A 26217-nucleotide genomic window follows, 5' to 3' on the forward strand; every position below is an offset into this window, starting at 1 on the left:
TCCTCAGTCTTGGAGGACAGTTAGGAGTGGCTGGCATCTTAAATTCTTCCTTGAGGTGGAATCTGTGGCCTTGGCTGTGAAGCAGGTGTCAGAAGGGTGCTGCCTGCTAGGTCATGCACGGGGAAGGAAAGCGGAGCCCTGTGAAGGGGAAGATTACAGATTAAACCTGGACGGTTTTACTGAAAGGTTGAGATTAAAGACGCTACAGGATAGGACTTACAATAATTGCCATCAACTACGGTAACATCAGGTGGCTGATTAAATGCATTGTGTAACTGTTGTGACATGACATACTGTACTTAGTCAGAAGTGCAATTCATACATTGTTCCTTTAGTTTTGTTTCCCTTGGAGCTGTCCCAGTGCTGTGCTCTGTTTGTTTTTGAAAACTCACTGACCTGGAACTATGCATAATTGTTTTTCCCCCCCTCTTTCAAGTACAGTGTATGTAGCAGACCATATTATTCACAGACCTCAATCTTTTTTTTTTTTCCTCTCTCTCTTTTCTACCCTATTTGGCTGGCTTTTGCAACTATTGATATGTTCAATTTCCACAGAAGATTGTAGGTTGTCTTGCACTTTCCTGTTTACTTGCACACACCTTAACAAATGCTTTCTTGTTTTTGCCAGATATAATGTGCTGAGTCGTTTCTACGAGAGGCTTCTGTACCACTTCAAAGCAAGAATACATTAAAGAAGAAAAGGTGTGAGGGTGCACCAGTGTTTTCCTGTCTAGAAAGCTAACCCCCAAGTGAATGTATTGAAGATTTCTGGACTTGGTGGGACAAGTATCTCTACCTCCAATTTTATGAATACTGCTAGCTATGGCTGTGGAACTCTGTTTGCTGCTGCTGCTGTTTTGTGGAAGTACTATTTCAGAGGTACAGCCTATATACAAACCACCTCCTGGGACTTTGGATTTTGGTTTTGTACCAGCCAAGACGTATGATACAGGTGCATACCATGAACCTGGGCCAATAGGAATTTTGTTTAAAATAGTACATGCATTCCTGTACTTAGTGCAGCCAAATTCTTTTCCTCAAGGTAAGTAGATAAACATTTGTTTGGCTTTTTTAAATAAAGATTTGTTATTGATGTGTTCATCCTGTTATAGATAACAAGACTGTCATCCGGAACGAAATGATACGAAGGACTTTGTTAGTAGCATGTGACATGGCCAGAAATGTGTACAGTTTCATATAAACTAACATTTTTCTGCTAAGCATAGTGTGTCTGTGTGTAGGATTGTTAATGAAAATGAAACGTTGATGAAATTTCACAGAACTTTGCTTACATATCTCAAAGCTGTCACTGATGCATTTGAGGCTTTTTTTCCTGAACTGAAACTTTTCTAATGTATGCTCAGAAGTGTGGGATAGGAGTATAGTATAAACTGCTTTCAATTTAATATTAAATCTATAAGAGACAGCTCTGAGATTTGTGTATTATTATAAATCAGGTGGTTATAATATGAGATTTAGCCTAGTGAAGTTTTATATAAGGACAGTTCCATTACACAGGCACGTATAACTTCTTGTTCTTTCGTGAGATGAAGTTAAGACTTGAAACTGCATTTGTTTTACTGAGATTTTTTTTCCTTTCCTACTAAGTTGTCTCTTCTTCTAAGGAAAAAATTAACATATCAGAGGAGTGTGCGCTTATTGAGATTGCATTGATTAAAAGGTGCTTTTGGGAATTCTGTGTGTTTATAGACGTAGTAGTGGTATCCATTTAACTTTCCAACATGCTTTTTCTTCCATTTAGCCCTTAAAAGAAAATGCTAATGTGTTTGAATAGTATTGTAATTTAAAATTATATTGAGGTGACCTTTTAGTAAAATCTAAGAACAGCTTTGGTTTGTTGTTGATTCCTTTTGGTGGTTTAGCTGTAGCTGTGTATAAAAAGTTAATATTCTTAGTACATCTTTCAATTTATATATTAAAACCTTTAGTAATTTAAAATCTTAAATTCATTAGTCATGTACCTGTATGATACTTGTGAACTGTTAACTTGCTTGTATTTCTGACATTTCTCCAATAGCTGTAGAAGAATGAGCTCAAATGAACTTGAATGAATGAATTCTATTTAGGCAAGTGCCCGGAGTCCCAGCTGTTAACCTGGAGAGTGAAAACCTGGCCTGTTCCCGGCAGGATCTTTCTTCTGAGTGGGTCTTACACAAGGTGTAAGGAGGGCAATTGCATGAAGCTGACAGTAATGTCACCTTTTGGAGGAACTGTTTCCAGATACCTCTGCTTTTGTGGTCTCTTCCCTTTCGTTAAATATGCAAATGCACTATTAGCCTCTCTGCAAGACCTGACATGTTAGGATTGCCATCTGCGTTGAACTCTTAGCAACAGGCCTTCATTTTGCCTAAAGCCGTGCTTGACTATTTTATTCTCTTACAATTGCGGAAACCTGATTTCAGTGAGATGTTTACTCTGTCTTTATAGTAGCAGGAATTTAGTTTGTAACCTTGTATGTCAAATTTACTATTATGTGTCCTAAGCATGTAAATAATCATTGAGTATAGAATTTATGATCAAGATTATAGTCCTGTGGGGCTGCCTGTAGTAAGTTCTGCATTAAATGGGTGTGGTAAAATCCAGTATTAAAAGAGAAAGGAGACATCCAGAAGTAAATCCTTTGTTCTTAGCTTGTAAGCTTTGAACATCTCATAACTCTTCTTCCTTCCTCACAGATACTTTTTGCCAAATCAGTTATTTTTAGAAGTTTGGCTTTCAGTGTTTGCATTAGGTGAAGTCCTTTTCCCGTGCCCCCACCTAACACACTCCCAAATACAGATTTGACGGATCATGTTGGTTTGAGTCATACCATTTAATTGGTTAATCCCCATAATCTCTTTTGCCATATGCTGTTCTATTTTCACATTCAGTGTATTGATGGTGTAGTTACATATTTGAAATGCTTTTTTTTTAACCTGCCAACTTGAGATAGAGTGAATTCTGGTTCAGAGATGAAAATAAACATAATCACAAATGGGCACAGAAAGTAGGCCTTTTGATGTTTATAACTCAAAACTTCATTATTCTGATTGGGCTGGTGCTTCAGAAGAGTTAGTTCCAGGTTGATGCCCCAGTGTATTGCATATAACCATAGCACAGAGGTGAAGTGTGATTTGTGTGCAGGACTTGGCATCAATCACTTAGACCTTTCATCTTAGTAGTCTTTTTTTTTTCCTAATACTTGGAGGTACTTGATGTTTTGTTTTTTAATCTACTGTTAGTACTCTCAGCTGGGAGGAAAAAAGTGACAGTGTTGTTTAATTGCCTTTGCAAATAATTTTTGTGCTTGCAGTAGTGCTTCAATGGAGGTGAGTAAGTTACAGTATAACATTCATACTCCATCAGTCCCAAGTGTGCTTTTTAGGAAGAAAGCTAGTATGATAAAGCAAAATAAGAAGAACATCAGAGTTTTTGGAAAATGTTGTTCTTAAAGTATTTGCATGCTGCTAGGTCTTAACATTTATTTAAACATTCTTATATGTAACTCAAAAGTTGAAAGGGATCACTTAAAGAAAAAAATCTCTCAAGAAATATTTTGTACATTTTGGTGGGGGTTTTTTTAATTAATTCTAAGTGAATAATTTATTTATAAATTTGTTCGTCCCATCCAGTTTGTGCACATACAACTTAATCTAAGTTTAGATTTAATAGGTAGGTTATTAATGGGATTAAATATAGTGCTTGTGTAAAGCACAGTAACAGAACCAGGGCAAGGAACTGTAGCTCTTTTTTTTAATTGCTGAATCTTTACGACCAGCACTGTGCTTTGTGAAAATGGCAAGAAAGTAGTTTAAAAAATGAACTAGGATATCTGATTGCAATGCTCCAGTGAGTTTAAATAGATTCTGCTTTCAACTCCATCAGTCAAATACTTTGGTCGTCACTAGATGATGTACTGGTGTAAATGGGAATGAATTTACTCCCAAGCATAAACTGTTATGCAGGGGAGCAGCCTTCACTTTGAGTTAATGATACACTGGAGTGAAAAAGACTGTGTTTTGTCACTGATTTGCTATGTGAGGCTCAGTAGGTCACTTTAATCTTTCTGTTCCTTGGTTTCTCCATTGGTAAAATGAAGATGACGGTGCTACTGCTTCTTTTGTTGAGGACTGTGTAGGATTGAGCATCATAATTCTTCCCTGTTAATAGCACCCCTTGCAATAAATAGATGATAACTGGAAAATTACAAGTTGCTTCTATCACTCAGATAAGAGGACATCTAAAAAACCAAATTGTCAGTTTTTCTTTTACTTAGAATTTGCCGTAAACGGAAGCGTTGATTTATTAATGAAGTTAAGTCGGTTCATGGTTGTGACATGGTGCGTGTCACCTGTTGTGTTGGAGACCTTCAGATGTGAACTTGGCATAGGCAGGGCATGGTCAGTATGATCCTCTGACTGCTATGAATATCTTATGGCTTTGTTTTTGTTGCCATGGAAACCAGTTGTTAGTTGCAGTAAAATGATGTTAATCTGAGATTCCGCTTGCCAGCAGGATATGCACAACAAATCTTTGACTTCACAGCTTGCGTCTTGTAACAAAAATGTGAAGAATTCACAAAGGGAACTGGGAGTAAAGGTCCTGCTCCTATTTTTAGGTGAAATAAGATAAAAACTTACAGGCCTGTGGCAGGATAACTGTGCTGCTTATGTTAAGTTATATCTGCCTTGTTCCAGCTTCTGCTTTTTATTCTGGATCACCCTGTTTCTGCTGAAGCAGGAATAAACCTTTAGCATCAAAATCAACTGCTGAATGCAGGTGCTTCCTGAGTAAAACATAGTATGAAGAGTTAAGTGTACTCTTTGCCTGTTGGGAACAAGAACAAACTGGGTTTTAGACCTGGACTACACCTCTCAATTCCTTCTGTTTGTGGAGTCTCCCGTGTTGAACAGTTTGAGCAGAAGACTGAGGATCAGGACTTGACTATTTTAATGCAAAGTCCTGCGTCTGACCCCTTTTGGTCTTCTTTTCTCCTCACCTGGTCAGCCTTTAAGTCAGCTGCAAATTGTGGAGTTCAGCAAGTTAGTCTTATCTCTGCAATTAATCTCACGTGTGTGTTCAGCAATTAAAACATTTTAACACTTTTTAAAAATTATGTAATGAAGTAAAAATAATCGGTGTATGTCTAGCTGGTATAGCTGTAATAGAAAATGCATATGCAAAACCCTGATGTAGAAGGTAAGTTTGAGCTCCTAGGATGTTGATTTTTTTTTTTTTAAATATATTAGCTGTGTAGGATGTGAGGTTCTAAAGCAAATAAAACACATTATCACCCCCTCAGTTAAAAACCTCAGTAAGTCAGAATTTTTTTTGTCTGTGTAAAACTAACTTTTCCTTTGGTAACTATTTAGTTCTTAGTTGTCCATTTCTACTTTAGTTTTGCTTCCTGTTAGTAATAAATCTTCCACAACTTCACTACAAAAAAAATGCATGTGTCTGGATGTTGCAGCATTGGAGCTAAACTCAACTACGCATAGCTGGTAATGCCCTTTTGTTTTTAAACTTGAGACTTTCCCAGGAATGTTGGGCATGTCCGCACCAGCATGCAGTGAAAGAACTGTACTTTGTCTTTGACTTGAGCTCTGACTTCGGTGCAGATGCTGCAGTTCAGCTCAGGTACCCAAAGCAATTATGATAAAGACTGAGGTACTCAACAAGTTTTTTGCCCCAGTCTTCACTGGCATGTGCTCAAGCCACTTCCCTCAAGTCACAGAAGGGACTGGGAGAATGAACAACTGCTCACTGTAGAAGAAGATCAGGTTCAAGACCATCTAAGGAGCCTGATGGTGCACAATTCTATGGGACCTGAGTCCTGAAGGAACTGGCAGATGAAGTTGCTGAGCCACTATCCATCATATTTGAGAAGTTGTGGCACTCCAGTGAAGTTTCCACTGACTGGAAAAGGGGAAACATAACTCCCATTTTTAAAAAAGGAAGACTTGGGAAACTACAGGCCAGTCAGTCTCATCTCTGTGCCCAGCCAGATCATAGAGCAGATCCTCGTGGAAACTGTGCTAAGGCACATGAAAAATAAGGAGGTGGATGGTGACAGCCAACATGGCTTCACTGAGGGCAAGTTGTGCCTGACAAATTTGTTGGCCTTCTACAGCGGAGTTAGTGTTGGTGGATAAGGGAAGAGTGACTGATGTTATCTACCTGGACTTGTGTGAAGCATTTGACGCTGTCCTGCAGGACATCCTTGTCTCTAAATTGGAGAGACATGGATTTGATGGTTAGACCACTCGGTGGACAAAAAATTGGCTGGATGGTCACACTCAAAGAGTCAATGTGGCATCTGTGACGAGTGGCATTCCTCAGGGGTTGCTATTGGGCCTAGTGCTGTTTAACATCTTTGTTGTTGACATGGACAGTGGGATCGAGTGTACCCTCAGCAAGTTTGCAGATGACACCAAGCTGTGTTGTGCGGTTGACATGCTGGAGTGAAGAGGTGCCATTCAGAGAGACCTTGACAGGCTTGAGAAGTTGGCCTGTGCGAATCTCATGAAGTTCAACAAGGCCAAGCGCAAGGTCCTGCGCATGGGTCAGGGAAACCCCCGCTATCAATACAGGCTGGGGGGTGAAGGGATTGAGAGCAGCCCTGCCGAGAAGGACTTGTGGGCGTTGGTTGATGAGAAGCTCAGGATGACCTGGCAATGTGCACTCACAGCCCAGAAGGCCAACAGTATCCTGGGCTGCATCCAAAGCAGCGTGGTCAGCAGATCAAGGGAGGGGATTCTGCCCCTCTACTGCAGATCTGCCCCTCTACTGAGACCCCACCTGGAGTCCTGTGTCCAATTTTGGAGCCCTTAGCACAGGAAGGGCATGAACCTATTGGAGTGGGTCCAGAGGAGGGCCACAAAAAAGGTCCGAGGGATGGAACGCCTCTGCTCTGAGGACAGGCTGAGAGAGTTGGGCTTGTTCAGCCTGGAGAAGAGAAGGTTCCAGGGAGACCTTATTGCAGCCTTCCAGTACTGAAAGGGGGCCTACAAGAAAGCTGGAAAGGACTTTTTACAAGGGTGTGTAGTTTTAGGACAAGGGGTAATAGCTTTAAACTAAAAGAGAGTAGATTTAGATTAGATACGATGAAGAAACTCTCCGCTATGAGGGTGGTGAAGCACTGGAACAAGTTGCCCAGAGGGGTTGTGGATGCCCCATCCCTGGAAGTGTTTAAAGCCAGGTTGGACGGGGCTTTGAGCAACCTGATCTAGTGGAAGGTGTCCCTGCCCCGGCAGGGGGGTTGGAACTAGATGATCTTTAAGGTCCCTTCCAATCTAAACCATTCTGTGACCTTTTATAAAAACTTAAATTACAATATCCTTTTTCCAGTTGTGTGAAGTCTCAGTTTTAGTTTGGGTGTGAAATTGCACTGATGTGATAGACTGCTTTTTGACCTAGTGCTTGACAGCTATCCCCCTGTGCATGTGGGTTGGTTTTCTTCAAGTTTATGTCCTGGAGCTGGGTTGGGAGCACAGATGCAATTGCTGGTGCAGGAACTGAGAAGAAAGGAGAAAGAGCAAGACCTGCCCTTTAGTAACTTAGCTGTTAGGTTGGCTAAGCTGTATTGTGAAATGACAGTTTCAGTAAACTGTAGAGTCAGTGCCTTCACCACATCCCTGTAACTGGTTTCTTTTTTGGGTTTTTTTTTCCCAGCACTGTGGCTAGAGCTGTGGTGTGAATTCACAGTAATAGCTGAAGTGTGTATATCAAAGTGCAGGTTTCAGTGACAAGAGGTTACATATAGCAGGTAGTGGTGGTGTCATTTGGGTAGAACTGGGATAAGGTGGGAGACTTAGTGCTCCTTTATTTGCTAATATGGTGTACATTGAAAGAAATATGTCTAATGTTGGAAACACTGGGGAAGATGGAGCAGCAGGAAAAATACAAGATAAATTAGCCTCTTCTTTTTTCTGCCCACTCATATACATTTAAGGAAATAGCATTTAAAAAAAAATCATTGCTCGTTTCATGCTGGGAAGTTAAAAGATGCTCTACTTGATGACATACCCGTGTAAACAAGGAACACTGAGGACGTTTTGGAAGCAGATTTAAGGCTTGCTTTTTTATTTTCTTAGGCGTCACAAGAGTAATTCATTTTTCCCTGAACTCTTCCGAACTGCAGACTATGTAACAGATTGCTTGTCAAAATGTTTTTTTTGTGGACAGGGAGGAGACAGAGGTTTTAGGGAGGGGAGGCTTATACAGATTATCTACTAGAGGCTACTGTAGAAAACTACAGTTGCAGACATTAACACTTATCTGATGTCTTCCTGACAACTTCTTTTGGATTATGTAAACAAGGAATCTCTTTTGCAGACAGGTATTATGTGGAAAATATGCAAGTCACTTTTTAATCAGTGTAGCATAACTGATCATCTGAAAATCTTGCACCATACACGCATCTGGAATCCTTTCTCTATGGTATCCTCAGTGCTTGCACTGATCTGATTTAATACTGTCTGCCAGCTGTGCCTGGGAGAAAAAAACATGCCTTGACAGCAATTGGAAAATGCCAATCCAGCTTCATGATTTCAACACTATTAGGACAGAAGGGAGAAACTAATGAAAATGAACCTCAAGCAGGGTTTGAGGGAGTTGGCTTACTTTCTGTGGGGAGGGTGTTCAGAACGGGCATTACCACAGGTGGCTGTGGTAACAGGCTGGAGGGCACCTCACGCAGTAATACCGCTTGGAGGCTAGATTATAATAACAAAATGGGCCTACAGTTGTGTGGTGTTGAGACTCAACTCGTATTTCCCAAACCATCTATGGACGTTAAGGTATAACCAAAGAGCTGATCAGCGGCGTTCCCTGCCTCAGTGCGCAGGGGGTGAGCTCTGGGCGCAGCTAAATCCAGGGGTGCCGACTACAAGGAAGGGAAGGGTGGGAGATACAGGATGGTGTTGTGACAGAAGGTGACCTTGTTGTTTGTTCATCATTCAAGGTAAAGAAGTTTCATTGATAGGGTTTGTATCTTTTTAAAGAAAAAAGCAAAGGTACCATGTCCTAAAAATGTATGTATCTACATAATTAGTGCTACTGTGTGGTGTGTGTATTGGGGCTGGGGGTGGTAACGTTAGATACGTTGAATGTAGCATGGTGTTTGTGTACTAGCAATTACAGTAAAACACTGAATTAAGCTCTGCGTGCATTCATTTTTTTTAACTTCTCCAAAAGATTGCCCATCCCATTTAGTATTTCCTAGCAAAGAGATAAGCAACTTGAGCATCAACTTGGTCAAAGCCCAAGTTTTGCCTTTCAGATGCCAGCGCACAATCACAGACTACACCATGTGAAGATAACAGTTCTTTGTGTCCCTCCCTCTGTTAACAGGGCAACTACTCTACTGTTCATCCTTCCCCGTCATTTAATTTTACAAACTTCTCTGTCTGCATAGTGCTGAACATCATTGTCTTTTCTAATTTGTAGTTGATGGAATTGATGGGGAGAGAGGGGGTCTGTTGCTGAACTTACTGGAATAATGTTTTCACAAGCCTTGAAGGGATCTCTCAATTCCTTCATCATCTTGGCTGTTATTAAGCATTTTGAGTTAATCATGTGAGATACTGTATGAATACTACCTGTTATTGGAAAAGCAGTCGTTGACTTTCTCTTTTCTTTGTTATAGACCATCATAATTAGGTAACATTAGCCTAGCGCTCTCATGTTTTGTCTGACAATTTGCTTAGACTGTCATTTACAGAGCAATAAACTCCTAGGTCTTATTCAATGATGGCTTTTTCTTGAATGGTCAGCCAAAGTAATAAGAACTTGATAGACTTTTGCAACAAATCTTTCCACGGTCTTCATGTTCAGTGTTTAATTTCGTTGAAAATAATGCGAATTAGAATTTTTCCTCTCCCTTTTTCTGACTCCTTTTTGGTTCTCAAGACGCTTTGTGTAAGTTTTAGATCTTAACAAAAGTGATGCTTTTTTCTAAATGAATACGCACTATTAAAAATTTGCTGGAGCAAAATAAATGTGTAAGTATTAATTTTAGTGGATTTTGTCATCCTTTTAGCAGTATTAAATCTTTCCATGTTGATATTAAAGCTTTTGAGTATACTTCTTCCTTTTCCATAAGCTAGTTACCTTCTTGTTAGAAGGGAAACCAGCTGCCACATATGTCAACTGTTGTAGTTTAAGCTGACTAATCTATCAGTAGATACATCTTAGTGTAAGCGTACCAGTTACTAACCCCTGCCAACCTTCTTTGATGCTTTTTTGCAATATGCAGATGTTTTTCCTCTCGTCTAAAAACAGTTCTGCAATTAAATTATGACCTGTATTGCATCCTAAGATAGTCAAGATCTTTCTTTTCTCTGAAAATACACCAAATTATTTTATTTTTGTGACAGTTAAACAGTGATTACAGTTGTGAATATTCTTACTAAGTATCGCCGTGGCTGTTTAACTGAGCTGAAAGATACCTGAGTATACCTGTACAGAACAAATACAAACTTGAGGCCTAATTTACTTTCTTTAGAGTAGCAACTTTTACTTCTGTATTGATTTTTGAGTGAAGTAGCGATGTCTGTAGTACTTCAAACCAGTATGTGCGATCACAGTTATCGAACATATGTGGAAAATTGTGCCCCTTGCAGAAATAGGAAAACAGAGAGAGGGAATTCTGAGGAAGCTCAGTGAAGCTGCCAGAACACCAGTCACTGAGGTAATTAAAAGCTGGGGCCAGTAGGGCTGAAGCGTGTCATTCACAATTATCTGTGTTCATATTTCCAGTAATTGAAGTTATGCAATATTTTGGATTTTCTGTGCTTTCCTTAGTTTACAGCAACTTCTGAGGAGATAAAGGCGTAGGAAAAAAAAATGCTGTTGTTCATACAGTCTAAACTTTTACTAATTTGATCGAAGTTACAAGTCCAATATGTGTACACAATCTACACTAAGAAGAAGTTGCTCAGTCTCTGCAGTGTGCTAAAACAGACGAGCATACACAGTGCACCACGTTAAATCTTTGCCCGTAATCTGTTGTAAATCCTTACCAGATGGTGGCCTATAGAGAATTTTAGGTAACTATTGCAAACAAAGTAAGTGGCAAAAAATAGCTGCCGCAGCACAAACAGTGTGCTACAGAAGTTTTGTTGCCCTCAGAAAATGAGAGAACATAGTTTCTGCGTGGAATACTTCTTCAAAGCTTTCTACTTGACTTTGTGTCTATATGATATATGCAAATTTATTGCAGCCTCCTAAGCAAAGATTTTTATAAAGGCTTCTCTCTTTTTGTTTTTTTTTTTTTCCACAACTGCAGCAAGAACAGAACTTTCTTTGTAGCAAAGAACAACTAGAAAGTCCCTGCAAAGGTTATTTTCAAAGAAGTCTCTCATTCTAGGTGTCCTGTAACAGTTAATATTGTGGCAATTTCTTTTTTCCTTTAAGCCTTTTCCTGACCAGGCTCTTTAATGTTGTCTCTGCATGTTGATAGAAAGCAGAATGTGCCTAAACAGAAAATGTGCCTAAACAGAAAATGTGACTGCACTAAAGGAATAAACCCAAGTTTGGGGCAACTGTACGGTGTGAGCTTTTGCTGTGGAAGACTTAAATTACCTGTTTGGTCTTCCTGACTAATAATCAGCCTTGAGGAAGCTAAATTTATAAAACTTACATTGTTTCATCCATGTTTTGGGGGAATTGGGGAACTTTTTGTGTGCACAAATGAAGTTCATTGACTGTTACTATTGTCTGATTCACTGTTGTGTGATTTCTTCAGTGGATCAATGGTGTTTTCTGTCAGTAAAGGTGCAAACATTCTGGTTCCTTCAGCAGCTGTTGCTGCCCTGCAATTTGTCATCTTCAGCAATTGCTCTGTACTTAGTCCTACCTGTGCTCTGGTTAAAGCTTACCCTGTTTAAACCACTCCTACAGTTTTAATCCTGCTTATAGCTCATTTTTTTTTCATTACTTCATATTGGAGCTCTACTCCCTCTCACGTTGCCCCACCAAGTTGGGCAGGAGCGATGATCCGCTTGACGGTAGGAGGGCTCTACAGGGGCATCAGGACAGGCTGGATCGATGGGCTGAGGCCAACCGTATGAGTTTCAACAAGGCTAAATGCTGGGAGCTGCATTTGTGTCATTTGTGTCATCCCCATGCAATGCTACAGGCTTGGGGAAGAGGTTGGAAAGCTGCCTGGCAGGAAAGCACCTGTGGGTGCTGGTTGACAGCCAGCTGAACATGAGCTGGCAGTGTGCCCAGGTGGCCAAGAAGGGCAGCAGCATCCTGGCCTGTATCAGCAATAGTGTGGCCAGCAGGAGTAGGGAAGTGATCGTGCCCCTGTACTCGGCACTGGTGAGGCTGCACCTCGAATCCTGTGTTCAGTTTTGGGCCCCTCACTACAAGAAGGACATTGCGTTGCTGGAGCATGTCCAGAGAAGGGCAAAGAAGCTGGTGAGGTGTCTGGAGCACAAGTCTTATGAGGAGCAGCTGAGGGAACTGGGTGGTTTAGTCTGGAGAAAAGGAGGCTCAGGGGAGACTGTATCGCTCTCTTAACTATCTGAAAGGAGGTTGTAGTGAGGTGGGTGTTGGTCTCTTCTCCCAAGTAACAAGCGGTAGGACAAGAGGAATGGCTTCAAGTTGTGCCAGGGCAGGTTTAGATTGCATATGGGGAACAATTTCTTCACGGAAAGGGTCATCAAGCATTGGAACAGGCTGCCCAGGGAAGCGGTTGAGTCACCATCCCTGAAAGTATTTAAAAGACGTGCAGATGTGGCACTTAGGGACATGTTTTAGTGGTGGACTTGGCAGTGCTAGGTTAATGGTTGGACTTGATGATTTTAAAGGTCTTTTCCAACCTAAATGATTCTGTGATTCTCACTCCATCCAGTATAAGCTAAGACTCATTTCTAGGTAGTCTAATAGCTTGTCTTTTCAATTGTGAATAAACCAGTATGTGCTTTAGAAGTCTGCCAAAACCTTAAAAATGCATTTACTATGGTTTTGCTTGTGTCATATGGTGTGTTGTGGGATTTTGAGATTGAGCCAGAGTACTGTAGGATAAGCATATTTCCCTTGCTTTTGATCCACATGTAATTAAAGAATGTGGAGTCAGAGAAGGGGAACAGACAACGATTGTATTGATGAGACGAAGCAGCATACTGAAGGCGGAAGAGGTTGAAAAGGCAGATTGACGTAGCAGATGAGATGAGAAGTTAAAATTTAAGTAATTTAGTATGTATTTGTTTATTTTTTTACCTCCATTCAAACAAGTTCTTCCAGCCATTGTAGAATAACAGGTTCTAGGTCTTCATTTTGCATGTCAGTGGTGAGGTACGGAGCAAGGCTCCTTTATTACTTCCTTTTTTTCTTTTCCAAAGTCATGGCTGATGGCTTAAGGTTACAGTTTTTGCACATTATCTCTTTAATGCGGGTGAATAAATAGGTGATTAAACAGAGAATTTTCTTTCACCATCTCTGTAGTGGAAGTAGGTAGTCTTGTGTGTGGGCTTCAGAAGCGAGGGAAGGTAGCTGTCGCTCAGGAATTGCGCTCGAAAGGAAGAAGGCCAGAATGGTCTCTTGCAAGGAACAGGAGGGTGGAAGCTGAACCAGCCTGATATTCCCTGTAATTTAAGGTAAAAAAACCTGGGAATTGTATTGAGAGAGAGCTTGCCTAGAAGTTGTGGGGAGAATTTATCCGAGAAGGCTGTTTGTTTTGATTTGGTTTTTTTTGGTTTTTTTTTCTTAGTTTGTGGGCAAGGGTTATGGCCCAGGTCTGTCTGAGGGAGACATTGTGAAGAGGGAGGGTAGTGAACCTTCTGAATCTGGAGTTGGAAAGGAACAGGCTAGACTGAGTGAATGCATGGATTACACTCCTCCTCTGTGGACTAAAGTGTTCTCTTATTGTGTGGGAAGTGGGAAGTTCTCATCTCTTGAGACTTCCCGCTTGTCCTACAGAGGGAGTTCTCTTCTTGCTCTGTGGAAGGAGGACAGACTGCGTGGAGTGAGCAGTGCGGCAGGAACCTCTCTGCAGTCTCTGCACCAACGTGCATGGTGGATTCTTCGGCCATCAACATTACTGAGCTCCCACCTTGCTCTGCAGTGGAACCAGAGCCAAGTGATCACTGCGGCTAGGGACAGCGTGAGCAGAACTGTTAGGTAGTCACGTGGCAATAGAGGGGAGGACACTGGGTTACCTGCTGAAGGAGACCTTTTCAATGTGAGCTAGTAAAGGCTAATGGCTAGAAGCTTCCTAACTTTGGGGAAGCAACCAAAGCCCCACTCAAGTCAAAGGAAGTTTTTTAAAATGTCCATGAAGTGAACTTGCAGTAAAACTTGCTATAAGATACCTGGAAGATCTTTATCTCTGATGATATCTGAAAGGGTAATATAGCTTTCCTGTTTTTCTTGGACTTGCAAGAGTTACTCATTAGTCTGAGTCATAATTACAGAGCGGGGAAAAAACCAGGCTTTAAGTAATTTTAATTCATTAATTTCAGACTAATTATTGCTACTTATTTATGACACTAAATGTGGTCAAACTGACTGATATTCAGAGATATGCTGAACTGTTCAGTGTGTGTGCAGTCTGTCGACCCTATTCTAGATGAAGGGGATGGGATAAAATACTATAATATGCATTAGAATGAGGTAGCATTAAAACAGTTATTAATTTATCATGTATATTATCTATGTAATTCTCTCCTGTTCTGAAAAATCTCCATTCAATGTGACATGAAGGCTTCAGTCATGGTTCTTATTGGTTTGCTTGAAATCCTTTGCAGAGTTGAAGCCTAATATGTTATATTATGCATAAAAAGATAAATTATTTTCTCACATAATTTGATTAATGCTGGAGTTGCACTATAACTGAATGGGCTCAGTGGACTTGTTTGAGTGAAGATGAAGTGTAGGATTCCCAAAGGTTTTACTCCAACTGTTTTCCTGTCACCTAGATTTGAAAAGCTTTCTTGGCAGAAGAGTTTGTAACTAATTTATGTTGGTACTTAATAGCCAGACAGCTTATTTTTAAATCTCTATTATTTTTGCTATCCTTTTCTGTAGAGCAGTTCTAAGAAGCAAGCCTAGTGCTAACCTCATTTTCTTGTCTGGGTAATGAGATATTGAGTGTATGTACACAATACATGTGCAGTGCAGGAGTTGGTGATTATGTTTTCTTAACTAGGGCTTCTCAGAGGTGCTTAATATTTCATCACAAATTGCATTGGTAAATTAACAGCTCATCTGGCTAGTTAGATTTACTAGGGCAGATGGCATTTCGCATGTGATGAGAACAGGAAGGAGACAGACAAAGCGGTAATGTAATTAGCAGTGTAAATGAGCCTCACAAGGTAAATCTCTTTAACCACAGTGATAAAATGTGTTCTGTGCCAAAGCCTTGGATTACTGGTCCTGTGAAACAATGTGTGCAGCTGGTCAAACCAAGATTTCAGAAGCAATCCCATTAGTTTGAAAATAGAGGACACCGCTTTTTATTACGCCTTCCTAGCACTTTTATATTTGAAACAGAAATCAGCCTCAAGGTGGTACTCTACCAGTAATGCAGGAGAGAATCGTGTAGAGTTACCTTAGTTCAGTTGTAAATAAAAACTTATTTGAATGCTAGAGATGAGATGTTCTAGCTAGGGAGGAAAGGTGCTTCAGGAAAGCAAACCAAAATCACAGGTTGAGTTAAATGTCAGCTGAGGTGTCTCTTCTCTGTGCTACAGTGAGCAGTGTAGCCATACCTGAAAATGTGATGCTTGTGTTTACACAGTACCTGTCACAGGACATTCCCCTGCTTAACCCTTAAGCACTGCAGTAGTAACCATGTTTACTCTCAATGTGTATAAAACCTAATAGGGAGATTCTTGATTCTGCAAAACCACTAAGGCAAGTTTTTGCTTACAGACGTGTGGGTGAATAACCGCAGGTAATCTCACATTCAATTATAGCAAAAATTATTTTTATGGGAATATATTGTAGGACTTCACATTTATTTGAAATTAATTAACTGGGAATATGTCTCATCCAGTTGATACTGAAGGCTTCTGGAATAGTTAATTCATGGCAAAGACTGGTCAATCACTTTGTGCTGCCTGGTGAGAAAAACACCCTGAAGCTTCACGTTACTTCTAAAAAATTACTACAAAGTAATATAAGTAGTAAATCTTTATTCAGCAGGGAAATCCCTCATTCTGGAAAATTAATGGAAAAAATGGGCTGTGTAATACTGGCTATTGTGCTATGTATGAAACCTATATTGTTCTCACTATTTAACTTATTCAATCCATGTGGGAACTTTTTGTACCTATATTCAGGCTTTCTTTCTTATTATAAACCTAAAGATGTTTTAGTTTTGATGAACAGGCTTTTTAGAGGCTCTGAATTTCAAAAACACATTGAAAACACTGTTTTCTGCATCAGTTTGTCATAGTGTATTCAAGTTGATTTCTGTCGTCTTTTTTGACTGACAGGCTATAAATTATGGAAACAGTATAAATAAAAAACGTGAATCAGGAAGATTCTGAGCAAGTAATCAGAGCAATTTTGTGTTTGTTTTGTTTTGTTTTTTTGAAGTATTGAATGTTCTCTTTGGAGATACTGAAAACCTGACTGGGCATGGCCCTGAGTAACCTGCGGTGGGTGACTCTGTGCTGAGCTGGGAGCTTGGACTGGACGATGTTGGGGGGTCCCTTTCAGCCTTAGCTGTCCTCTGTTTCTCTTCAGTAGTTTTACCTATGCATACACATACAGCTGGCCATAAATATGTATGTTGTATAGATGTATGTAAAACTTGATGTAAAATATTTTCTTGTTTAATTTTCATTTTAATTTATGACTGGGACAGACACTTAACTAGAAGAGTGGGTAAAAACTTTCAACTTCTATTTAACAGGAAAGGCTAATGCTTTTAAAATTTTATCTTGTATTGATACCTGACAGTAGGAAATGTATTAAAGGAAGCTTTAATACATGCTTCCTGGCAGGGCTTTCACTCCTCCATTAAATAATTTATAATAAAAACTCAGCCTGATTATAGGATAACTTTGGAATAATTTAGATCAAAAGGGACCTCCGGAGGTCATTGGGTCCAACCCTTTTCAAAAGCAAGATGAACCTCCAAGTTAGGAGCAGCCTAGAAGTGAGGACAGGTTGCTGGGGGCTCTCCTGCTTGGCTTCGGAGTAGCAGCAAGGAGGGCGATGCCACAGGGTCCTGAGCAGTCGGCTCCCGTGTTCTGGCTGCCCACACACAGACGGTCTGTGCCGCTTCATGCCACTGAGGATTACAGAAGCTGTTCCTTTCTCTTTCTTCCCACTGCATTCTGATTAAAGTTGGTGGAAATTTCTCTCTAGCGGCTGTTCTGTGGTGTGTTGTCACACAATGCCAAATGGTTGAATAAATATGTAAACAAGAGGGTTATTTTAGCCCTTTTCTTGTGTGCTAAAAGGCATCTAGCTGTAGAGAAAATGAATTGCAATATGTATTTTATGCACCAGTGTTTCTTAAATTTACTTGGTAGGTATATAGATATAAACAAGAAGAAAGAAATGTTGCCTCTGATGAAGAAGGAAAAAAAGTCTAACAGCCAGCGTGAATTACTCTTTTGGGGTTTACGTGGTTCTGCCTTGCTGCTGAAGTTCCTCAAGAAACATGGATGCTCTCTGGGATGGGCTCCACGCAGGGCGGACTCTGCTGGTCCCAGTGTGCAAGATGTCTCAGAGCTGCAGTGGTGGATCCGTTGTCTGTTGCCCGTGCAGTGGTGTGTGCCCTTTCCTTCAGCGGTCTCCTGACTCTCAATGTGCAGAGCGTGAAAGGATTTGCAGGGATCGTAACTCTTTTTTTCTTCCTGGGTGCTTATTCTATATATGTTTTGGCTTTACTTCTGTTACTATGGGATTCAGCCTTACCTTCTAGTGTATTTATTGTCTTTCCAAAATGAAGTTGCCTCACTGTGGAGTCCGTGATCATCTACTGCTAGCACTCCTCCTGCATTTTTAGAATATAATTCCTGTCTGTGGATGATTTGCAGCATGAAACTTCTGTGATAAAACAGATTTTTTTTTTTAATTAGTTTTTAATTGGCAGTCTTGCTGGCTGCAGCTTCCTTGCAGGGAGTGCCTTCCTTGAAACAGCAGTTGTTGCCTCACTGTTGTGTGATTTTTTTCTGGCATAGTTTTCTGTGAGGAACTCTTCAGGATCTCTTCAGCTTGTGGATCAGTTGAGTCCATGCTCTCTCCACAGGGTGCTGGGGAGGGAAGACTATGGGCACTGTTAGCTTAGGGGTTTATCTTCCCGAGCCACATGCAGGATTTGAGAGGAGCGAGATCACATCCCCTGTGAACTCACTAAACATATTTCACAATTGCTACAATAAATTCTGAGAGGGCTTGGATTTTGGGGGAGGTGAACAGTCAGTTTTGAACCTACAGGTCTTCTATTGATCCACAGAATAGGTAACTTACTGGAGGTTTTTCTCAAGTATATTCAGTTGCATATGGGGAGACTAATGACCGGGCAATAGTGCCATGGAATGCAGCTCTGCATGAACATGTGGGGCAGAGTGCCTCTTCTTCAGGTGTAGCATGCTCCTTCCTGATATGTTTCCCCTTCATCAGACAAGACCAAAAGTTCAGTCAGTCATTTCTCCCAAACGTCCAAATGCTGCTGCTTTTACACAACCTAGCGTGGAGCATACCCAGAGCTGCTGATGCCCCTCTGAGGCAGAGCTAAGGGTCTGCAGAGCTCAGGGTGCCTCTCTTCAAGCGCAGGATGTCACGGAATGGCCAGGAGCCACAGTTCCCAGCAAAGTTCCCATAGTGTTGGCAAAACACACTTAAGGATAGGCTGGTGGTGTCCCAAAAAGGGGGTCCGTTCATTGCAGCTGCTGGTGTTTTCTGAAAGAAACCGGTGTAGTGAAACGATATTTATGATGTTAAGTGGCACTATTTTTGTTAAATTCCTACTTTCTTTTTTTGGTGGCTGCTGTATTTTGTCTATATTATGAATAAGTTAGAAATGAGAGTGTTAGATGGAGCTGCACACACAGTAAGTTGGCACATGTTAGGCTTTCTCATTTGTTTTGGCAGAGTTGCATCCTCTCATGCAAAGTCCAGAGACACAAAAAGAAAAAGAAAAAATATTGGGATGATGTTGGCAAGAATAAGGGCCTTCTTCCATGTAACATTCAGTCAAGAAGTCATGATTAACATGCTTGTTTTGCACATTGTCTAATTCCACATATGTGTGCATATATATATATGCATGCATGTATGTACTTGTCATAAACATGAAGCAAAGCGGATACCTGAACTTTGTCCGATTAATTGGTAAGTCTGGGATTCACTTTTAGTAATGATGCTATGGTACAGAGGATGACCTTGGGAAAACTTTCACTGTATTTCCGCAGGAATCGATTAATATTATTGATAGATAACCTGGGTATCTTCCCATGAGCTCAGAAAATATACAGTTGGTTAAAAACGTTGTTACTAGACAGGTTTATGGAAACACTTAGGTGCTTGCCTGTCCTGTTGATGTCTGTCCTTAATTTCAACTTGCCTGTCTAACAGTAGAATTCATACCATCCTTTTACCCCGTTTTTATTATTTATGTTGTTTAAAACTCTGGAATATTCTTGCTTATTTTCAGATCTCATCAGAAAACTAGCACAGCAGAAGTTTGGAAATACACAGGGCGATTATCAAAAGGTAAATTGTGTATCTGCATAAAATAATGAAAAGAATGACTTTGAAATTCAGTTTTGTTTCTAAAATAAGAAAATATACGTTAAAGCTATAACAACAGGATGCCAGAATGAAATTTGTGAATGATGTGTATGATGGTTTCATGCAAAATTTGGGACCAAAAACTTTCAAAAAATATTTTTGAAATTTTCATAAGCCACTGTAAAGAAGCTATGCATAGTTAAGGCTCACTTATAAATTCCAGTTGTAATGTGATTGTGGTGTCTGTTGCACAAAGGCTGAAGGCTCTTTGTGTTGAAAAATACTGCTTTTATTTAAAAAAGCTTAGAGAGAACCATTACTTCTTAGCTCTCATGTTAGCTTCAGCTATTGTCCTCAAAAAGCTGAATTTATATGCTGGTTCCGGTGCCTTTGTAAAACGAAGTTTCCATAGCCTACTTACAAAATATATTTTAGTTTACATAATGTGCTAATTACATCAAGGATATTTTCCATTCTCTCTTAGGTTTGTGATTATCCTGTAACAGTTGAAATTCAAGGGTGCTTGGTAGCAAGAGAGGGTAGAACGTAGCATGGATCTGATTTTAGGCTGTTCTCAAGGACAGTGCCGCATCTTTGAAATGGCACAGGCTGAGTGCCTGCGATGGGAACTTGAACCAGGCCCACAGAACGCACGTGTTACTTTGTGTGAGCTGCTTGCTTGTAGTCCCTGCAGTATGGTGTACCTGTCAGGAAGATGAGTATGGGACTCGGCATACAGGCGCTGAGCTATTGCCTTGAATCAGGGGGACCTGGGTGATGCTGGGATTTCAAGGGGGAAAGCCTTGTGCTTCCATGTCTTCCCAGCACTAAACCTATGGCTCTGATAGCTTGATAGCCTCTGCGAGACATCTGAGTGTGCGAGTATTGCCGTTACGCTGCATCAAGCGACTCCTGCTGATCCCGTAAGCTTGTTGGGTGGGGTTCTGTGGGAGGGGTGCATCACAGATTGTGCCTGCGCGGCCAGGGAGGAACGTAGGGTGGACTTGGTTGGCAGCGTCTTTGGGCAAAACTGTTAGACCACGGGTGGTATACATCAGTGCGAGTATAGTATTTAGTAACTACTGTGTAAATCACGAGAAATTTGAAGCTAAGTGACACCTGTAATCCTGTGTAGTAGAGATGCTTGTTGAAATACTGTGTGATTATAGGGTGGCAAATACAATGTTTAGATGTGCTTAGGAAGTAAAACAGATATAGGCCATTTATAGGTCCTAATTTTGACCTGAATACAATGCAAAACTTTAAAACAAATTTGGAAAAGGAAAATCTGTCAACACAAGTGTAGAATCCCTTGGAAGACAGAAGCATCAATGAGAGGTAGCTGTGGAGAGGCCAGCATGGCTGTAGATGGGTTCCTGGAGGAATTTCCAGTGGGGATAGGAAGTTTGAATATCACTGAAGGCTGTGGGTAAGTAGTTAGAAATGTTGCCTGTGGTTTTGATCACTCAGATTCAGGGAGAATGAACTCGGAGTAGGATGGGTTCAGACAGTGTGTATTGGGATGATCTGGGAAACACACAAGTCTTCAGAGGAGACTGGAAGAGTTTGCTTAGCTTAGCAAAATAATTGATAAGGGGGTTGATTACTCCTTATAAGTATATATGGGAGGAAACATCAGGAAGAAAGAACTGCTGTTTGGGCAAAAGATGGTGCTACCACAGAAGCAAGGGGCCATGTGTGCATGCATGTAAGAAGACTCACTAGTTCACCAAGCATTCAGAACAGCCCTGCAGTAGCGAGAACAGGAAATCTGGTTCTGGTATTCATCCGGTTAAATTCCAACTGTTGTTCCTCTGTATCTTTTTCTTTTTTAACCTATTTGTAGAATGTGTCAGTGACCCTGGGGACCCTTCCTACTTCTGTGCTGCATGTCCCCGTGTTCCCAGTTGGACTCGTAGCATCGACGTCTCCCTGTCCCCTGTCGGGGCTGCAATCTGCCAGGACAGCCCGGCAGCTGAGCGCAGCAGCCGTGCCTGCTCAGGGGGAGCCAGCTCGCTGCTGCTGGGAGATGTGCTTGCTTTGAACGTTCAAAATCATACTTGGTACCAGATTTTTAAGGGAGGGTAAGCATTTGGTTTCCTCCCATTAAAAGTATAGTTCCAAATATAATTTTGAACACTTTAAGCATATTCTACAGTAGAAGTTTCATAAAGATATGTGTGATGCTGAAAAAAATTTCCTAAAACTTGAGGACGTTTCTGATTCTCACACATTGGACTTCATGTTGAGGAATCTTGCCATCTTTAGCTTGTCCGTCTCCCTTTTTTCTTCAACTTAAGAGAAAGGGGAAAGCATTATCAGCTGGGAAATAGCCATACAGAAATGAAGTGGAAAAATACAAGGAAGTCTATATCCGTTGTGGAAACAAAGGGCAAATTGGGTTCTTCTGAAAGTCCTGTCATTGAATATTTAGTTTTCAGTGTTTTTCTGGAATTACAGATAAGAATCAGTTAAGAACCTGATAAACAGAGTTCTTCAGTCTTTCTTAAATGCCTTTTCTTTTTTACTTTTGAATGATTTAAAATAAACATCTACATAATTATTTAAAAGTGAGGGTGAGTTTTGTGTGTAATGTGTTAAGGTCCCAAAACTGCTGCGAAAACTGCTGCTTTTATGCCAAAATAAAATAAGCATTGAAAAGAAAAAAATCAGTCGGGATTATCACAGATCAGTTATGAAGGGTGGAATTCATGAAGAAATCGCTAAACCCACAGAGTAACACAATCTCTGGCCTTCTGTTCTGTGAGGTGTGTTGGGAATTATATGAAACAGATGCTCAGTGTAGAAATAACTGGTCTGTTGTTTTAAGATGGAAATATTTGTTGGACAAATCCTAGATTCCTGTCACTTACCAGGAAACCAGAAATTATCTGCTATGTATTCTATTGTAAATATTTTCCATAATTATTTAATGGTGTGTCTATGCATTATTGTACTCTAGTGGCTTTTTATTATTGTTTCTGTGTTGTTAATTGTTTTGGTCATGGTTGATTATTCATTATTCACGTGATTTGTTTTTGTGCATGCTGCCTGTGTATTATACACATTCTCCATTTGTTTTGACTTCCACAGCCAGAAAATGTTGTCCTGACTCTTCAGGTAATGTCTTGTGGTAGATGTACAGCTTTGAAAAGAAACTAACCATGTCTGTACGCACAACTTCTATTAAAACATCCATAACTATTTTTGATGTTATTTAGAATGTGGTTTTCCATCTAACCTATTTTAAAATGTATGTTATCAAATAATTTCTGAAGTGTTCAGCTAACTAGAAAATGGTAGTTCTTTTGCAAAATCTAGCCAAGTTCTTGTTCCAAGCATCTAATTTGTGAAGTCATTATTCAGAAGTCATTATTAACAGCTTTTAACCAGCAGTTAATACTAAGAATAAAAAAATAGGTTTCATCCTAGAATTGGTAATTAGGTCAGGAATTTGCAACTCTGCTAATGGTGATGGTTGCTGTATTGGGATCAGTTGGTAATTAGGGATTGTGGGGAAGGGCATCAGCAAAGCTGGAACTGGAGCACGACTGATAGCTTGTGAGAAATTGTAACTTGTTTTGCAGGACAATGCACAGCCTCAATTGCATCCTTGTCCTGGCGGATTAGCGAGAGAGAAGAGGGCTGAGACCAGTGGTGTGAGAATTAGCTCTAAAAGTGGGAAAGGGAAGGAGAAAAGAGATTTACCAGGGAAGACAGACCGCTGGGGCGTGCCCACAACGTGCTGTCTACCTCCGTGCGCGGACGCTTGCCTGAGACCGTTACTGGACGTCTTGGCTTGCGCTCGCAGCTGAGGGAGACAGCACAGCCGGCTCACAGCTTGTCCCCGGAAGCCATGTTGCCTTGGGGGCTGTGCCAGGGCTGCCTGGCCCAGCTTCTTGGTCCCGGGGCGCTTGCACCGCTTCCAGCCTAAGAGCTAGTTAGGGCCTTGCGCTGCATCGTTCCCTTTCGCTCCTTCCAGCTTTCGAAAGCGTCCTGTTAGTTGCTGCCGCCTTCCTGTTTGGCAGCAGGACAATGCCTCTACCTGAGAGAGCTTAAAATCCACTCCATGTTTTCCAGTCCTGAGGCAGTTTTTACTTCAGCGGTTTGGAGAACCCTCTGCCGCTGCCGTCAGTCATCCGGTGAAGCCCTTCCCTGCGCAGTTCTCACCGGCCTTTACGCTCGTAACTGATTAAAAGGGAGAACGAGCCTCCCTCCCCGCTCCCAGATGAAGTTGTCTGGTCAGCCTTGCTGACATTTGTGGAGCCTTTTTGGAAACAGATGTGGGAAGCAGTAAATGTGTGGCCTGGGAAATCAAATGTGTTCATTTTTAACCCATTTCAATTGCATCGATTCACATTCGTTTCTTGTGAGCATATTCCTCTCTTAGCACTCACTCCGGTAGTTTACCTAGCTAATATTCCAGCTAAATAATTATTAGCTATCAGTATAGACAATGTTATGTATCTTTTTGTTAGAAAAGTTGTCAATTATTGACAAAATAAACCAAGTCCGTAACCTCGGTAGCTTAGTAGATGGTTTAGTCTGTAGTTTGATTTTTTTTTTTTAATTACTTGCTCTATATTGATTGCAGTTACTGTATGATATCTGCTATTACCACTATTTTTGTCTGAATTACAGGCCATCTACTATGAAATCGGTTTTATAGTCTGCGCAGCCTTGGGATTGCTATTTATTTTGTTACTGCCTCTTGTGGGACTTTGCTTCTGTATGTGTCGTTGCTGTGACAACTGTGGTGGGGAAATGCATCAAAGACAGAAGAAAAATGCTGACTGTCAGAGGAGCTGTTTTGCAACATTTCTTTTTGTTGCTTCTTTAATAATAAGGCAAGTGTGATAAAGAGAACAATATGAAGCTTGGTATAGCACTAATTTTGCAGTGTCATATGACAAATAATGTTACTGTATTAGCCTACAGGTACAGAAATGATTTTATTAGACGAAGTAATGTTATTGCTTATTAAGGAAAATGTGACTGCATTATAAAAATGCTGCTACCATTGCTATCCACGGGACATGATGTACTCACTTGAGAAGAATGTAGGTGTGAAACAACAAAAAAATTAAGCTTGAATTTGGCAAATGAAGTTTTTGCCAGTCTCAAAATGACAATTGCAGAATGTTACGTTAAACTTATGAACATAAGACGCTGTGTCCTATGTTCAGTCACCATGCCAAAGAGAACTTGAGGTACAACATACTGCTTTGTTCTTGATAGTGTAGTGGTGGTGAGAAAAGCAATTGTGTGAACTCCTTTAGTATTTGCTGTCCTCCAGATTTGCTTATTAGTTCAAAATAATGGGTTTTCTTTCGGGCACTGAGTTGTTTAAACCATGCATCCACTCACTGTAAAATCCTGGAGTTTGGAGACATTCCTGCGCTATTAGTGTTAGGAGCATACTGCTGGTTGTGTAGTACGTAATGAGGGACTACAGTCTTGTCTTTTCCCTGTAGATGCTTTCAAAAGACATTGTTTGCTTTTAGGTATTTTATTTTCCTTCAACTTTTTCATATTTTCACCTGCCTACTATCCTTATTTTGTGATTGTATTTAAAAAAAAAAAAAGTCTTTTGATCTATACTGTGTGACTGTTCAGTCAGGTGGGATTGACTTGGTCACTTCACTGTAATCTAGAATTTTTTTATCTTTACTAAAGTTTGTCATGACAAATTGAGACCTTGTCTATGCTCAAATGTAGTCTACACTGATATCAGGTATGGGAACATGCTCTTTTCTCCCCAGGCATCACTAACAGACATGATGCTTAAGTATTCTGAAGACCAGAAAGCTGAATGGTATGGTAGGTGATAGGTGCATCCCTGCCATGATGACAGGACAGAAATTCTTCATAGTACAATGGTCCCTCAAAGAAAGTAGTTACTCAATTTCCTCTCCACATGCCAAAACTGAAGGTAGCTCACAGAGCTTGCCAGCTATCTTCACACCATGTTGCAGGATGCTGTGTTGCAGGACACTATGTTCTGGTTATAATGGCTGAGGAATGTTGCCTGTCAGCAGAGAAATTAGGAGATTGTGCCCCTTGTTGGTCTCTAACTCGTACATTTGCTGCCAGCTATTCTTGTGGTATTAAGCAAACCCAGCATTGGCAAATGCTTCTTCCCAAGTGATGACTGGGAGATCAATGATCAGTAAGATGCTTTTCCAGGACTAGGGAAACTGCCTCTTTAACTCATCCTTTTTTGGTCCTTTTTTATAAGACATCAGGAGTATCAGATGCTTACCCTAAGGGAGGGGTTGGCCTGAGCTCTGTCTGCAGGTTTCCACAGGGGGAGATAATCTCATATGACTCCTCAGCACTAATGCTGTGAGTGCTGTGCAAGGCAAGGTAGGACTTCACAGGGCTAATATCACTGACCCCTGCCTGACAGTGCTCAGGTCTCCGGTACATCTTCATACAAAGCAGGCTTCTGCTGCCCTTCCTGGATCGTCTTTCACAGGGGAAGAGAAGATGCCATGGCTGGGTCTATTTAAGCCCATG

At 40.7% G+C, this 26217-nt stretch overlaps 1 protein-coding gene across 4 annotated transcripts in view; it reads left to right on the forward strand.

Annotated features, from left to right (window-relative positions):
* Positions 1-634: 634 nt before the first annotated feature.
* PROM1 (prominin 1) overlaps positions 635-26217 on the forward strand; it is a 61505-nt gene continuing 35922 nt past the window's right edge. For 2 of the 4 annotated variants that reach the window (XM_010283183.1, XM_010283185.1), the window contains exons 1-4: positions 635-1042; positions 19622-19680; positions 22792-22818; positions 24340-24545. In XM_010283183.1, coding sequence (XP_010281485.1) covers positions 823-1042; positions 19622-19680; positions 22792-22818; positions 24340-24545 — 512 coding nt within the window. In that variant the 5' untranslated portion in view covers positions 635-822. The remainder of the gene's footprint in view (positions 1043-19621; positions 19681-22791; positions 22819-24339; positions 24546-26217) is intronic. The other 2 variants (XM_010283184.1, XM_010283186.1) reach the window with 1 other exon arrangement.

Source organism: Phaethon lepturus, unplaced genomic scaffold (assembly GCF_000687285.1).
Source record: "Phaethon lepturus isolate BGI_N335 unplaced genomic scaffold, ASM68728v1 scaffold5493, whole genome shotgun sequence".
Taxonomy (NCBI): domain Eukaryota; kingdom Metazoa; phylum Chordata; class Aves; order Phaethontiformes; family Phaethontidae; genus Phaethon; species Phaethon lepturus.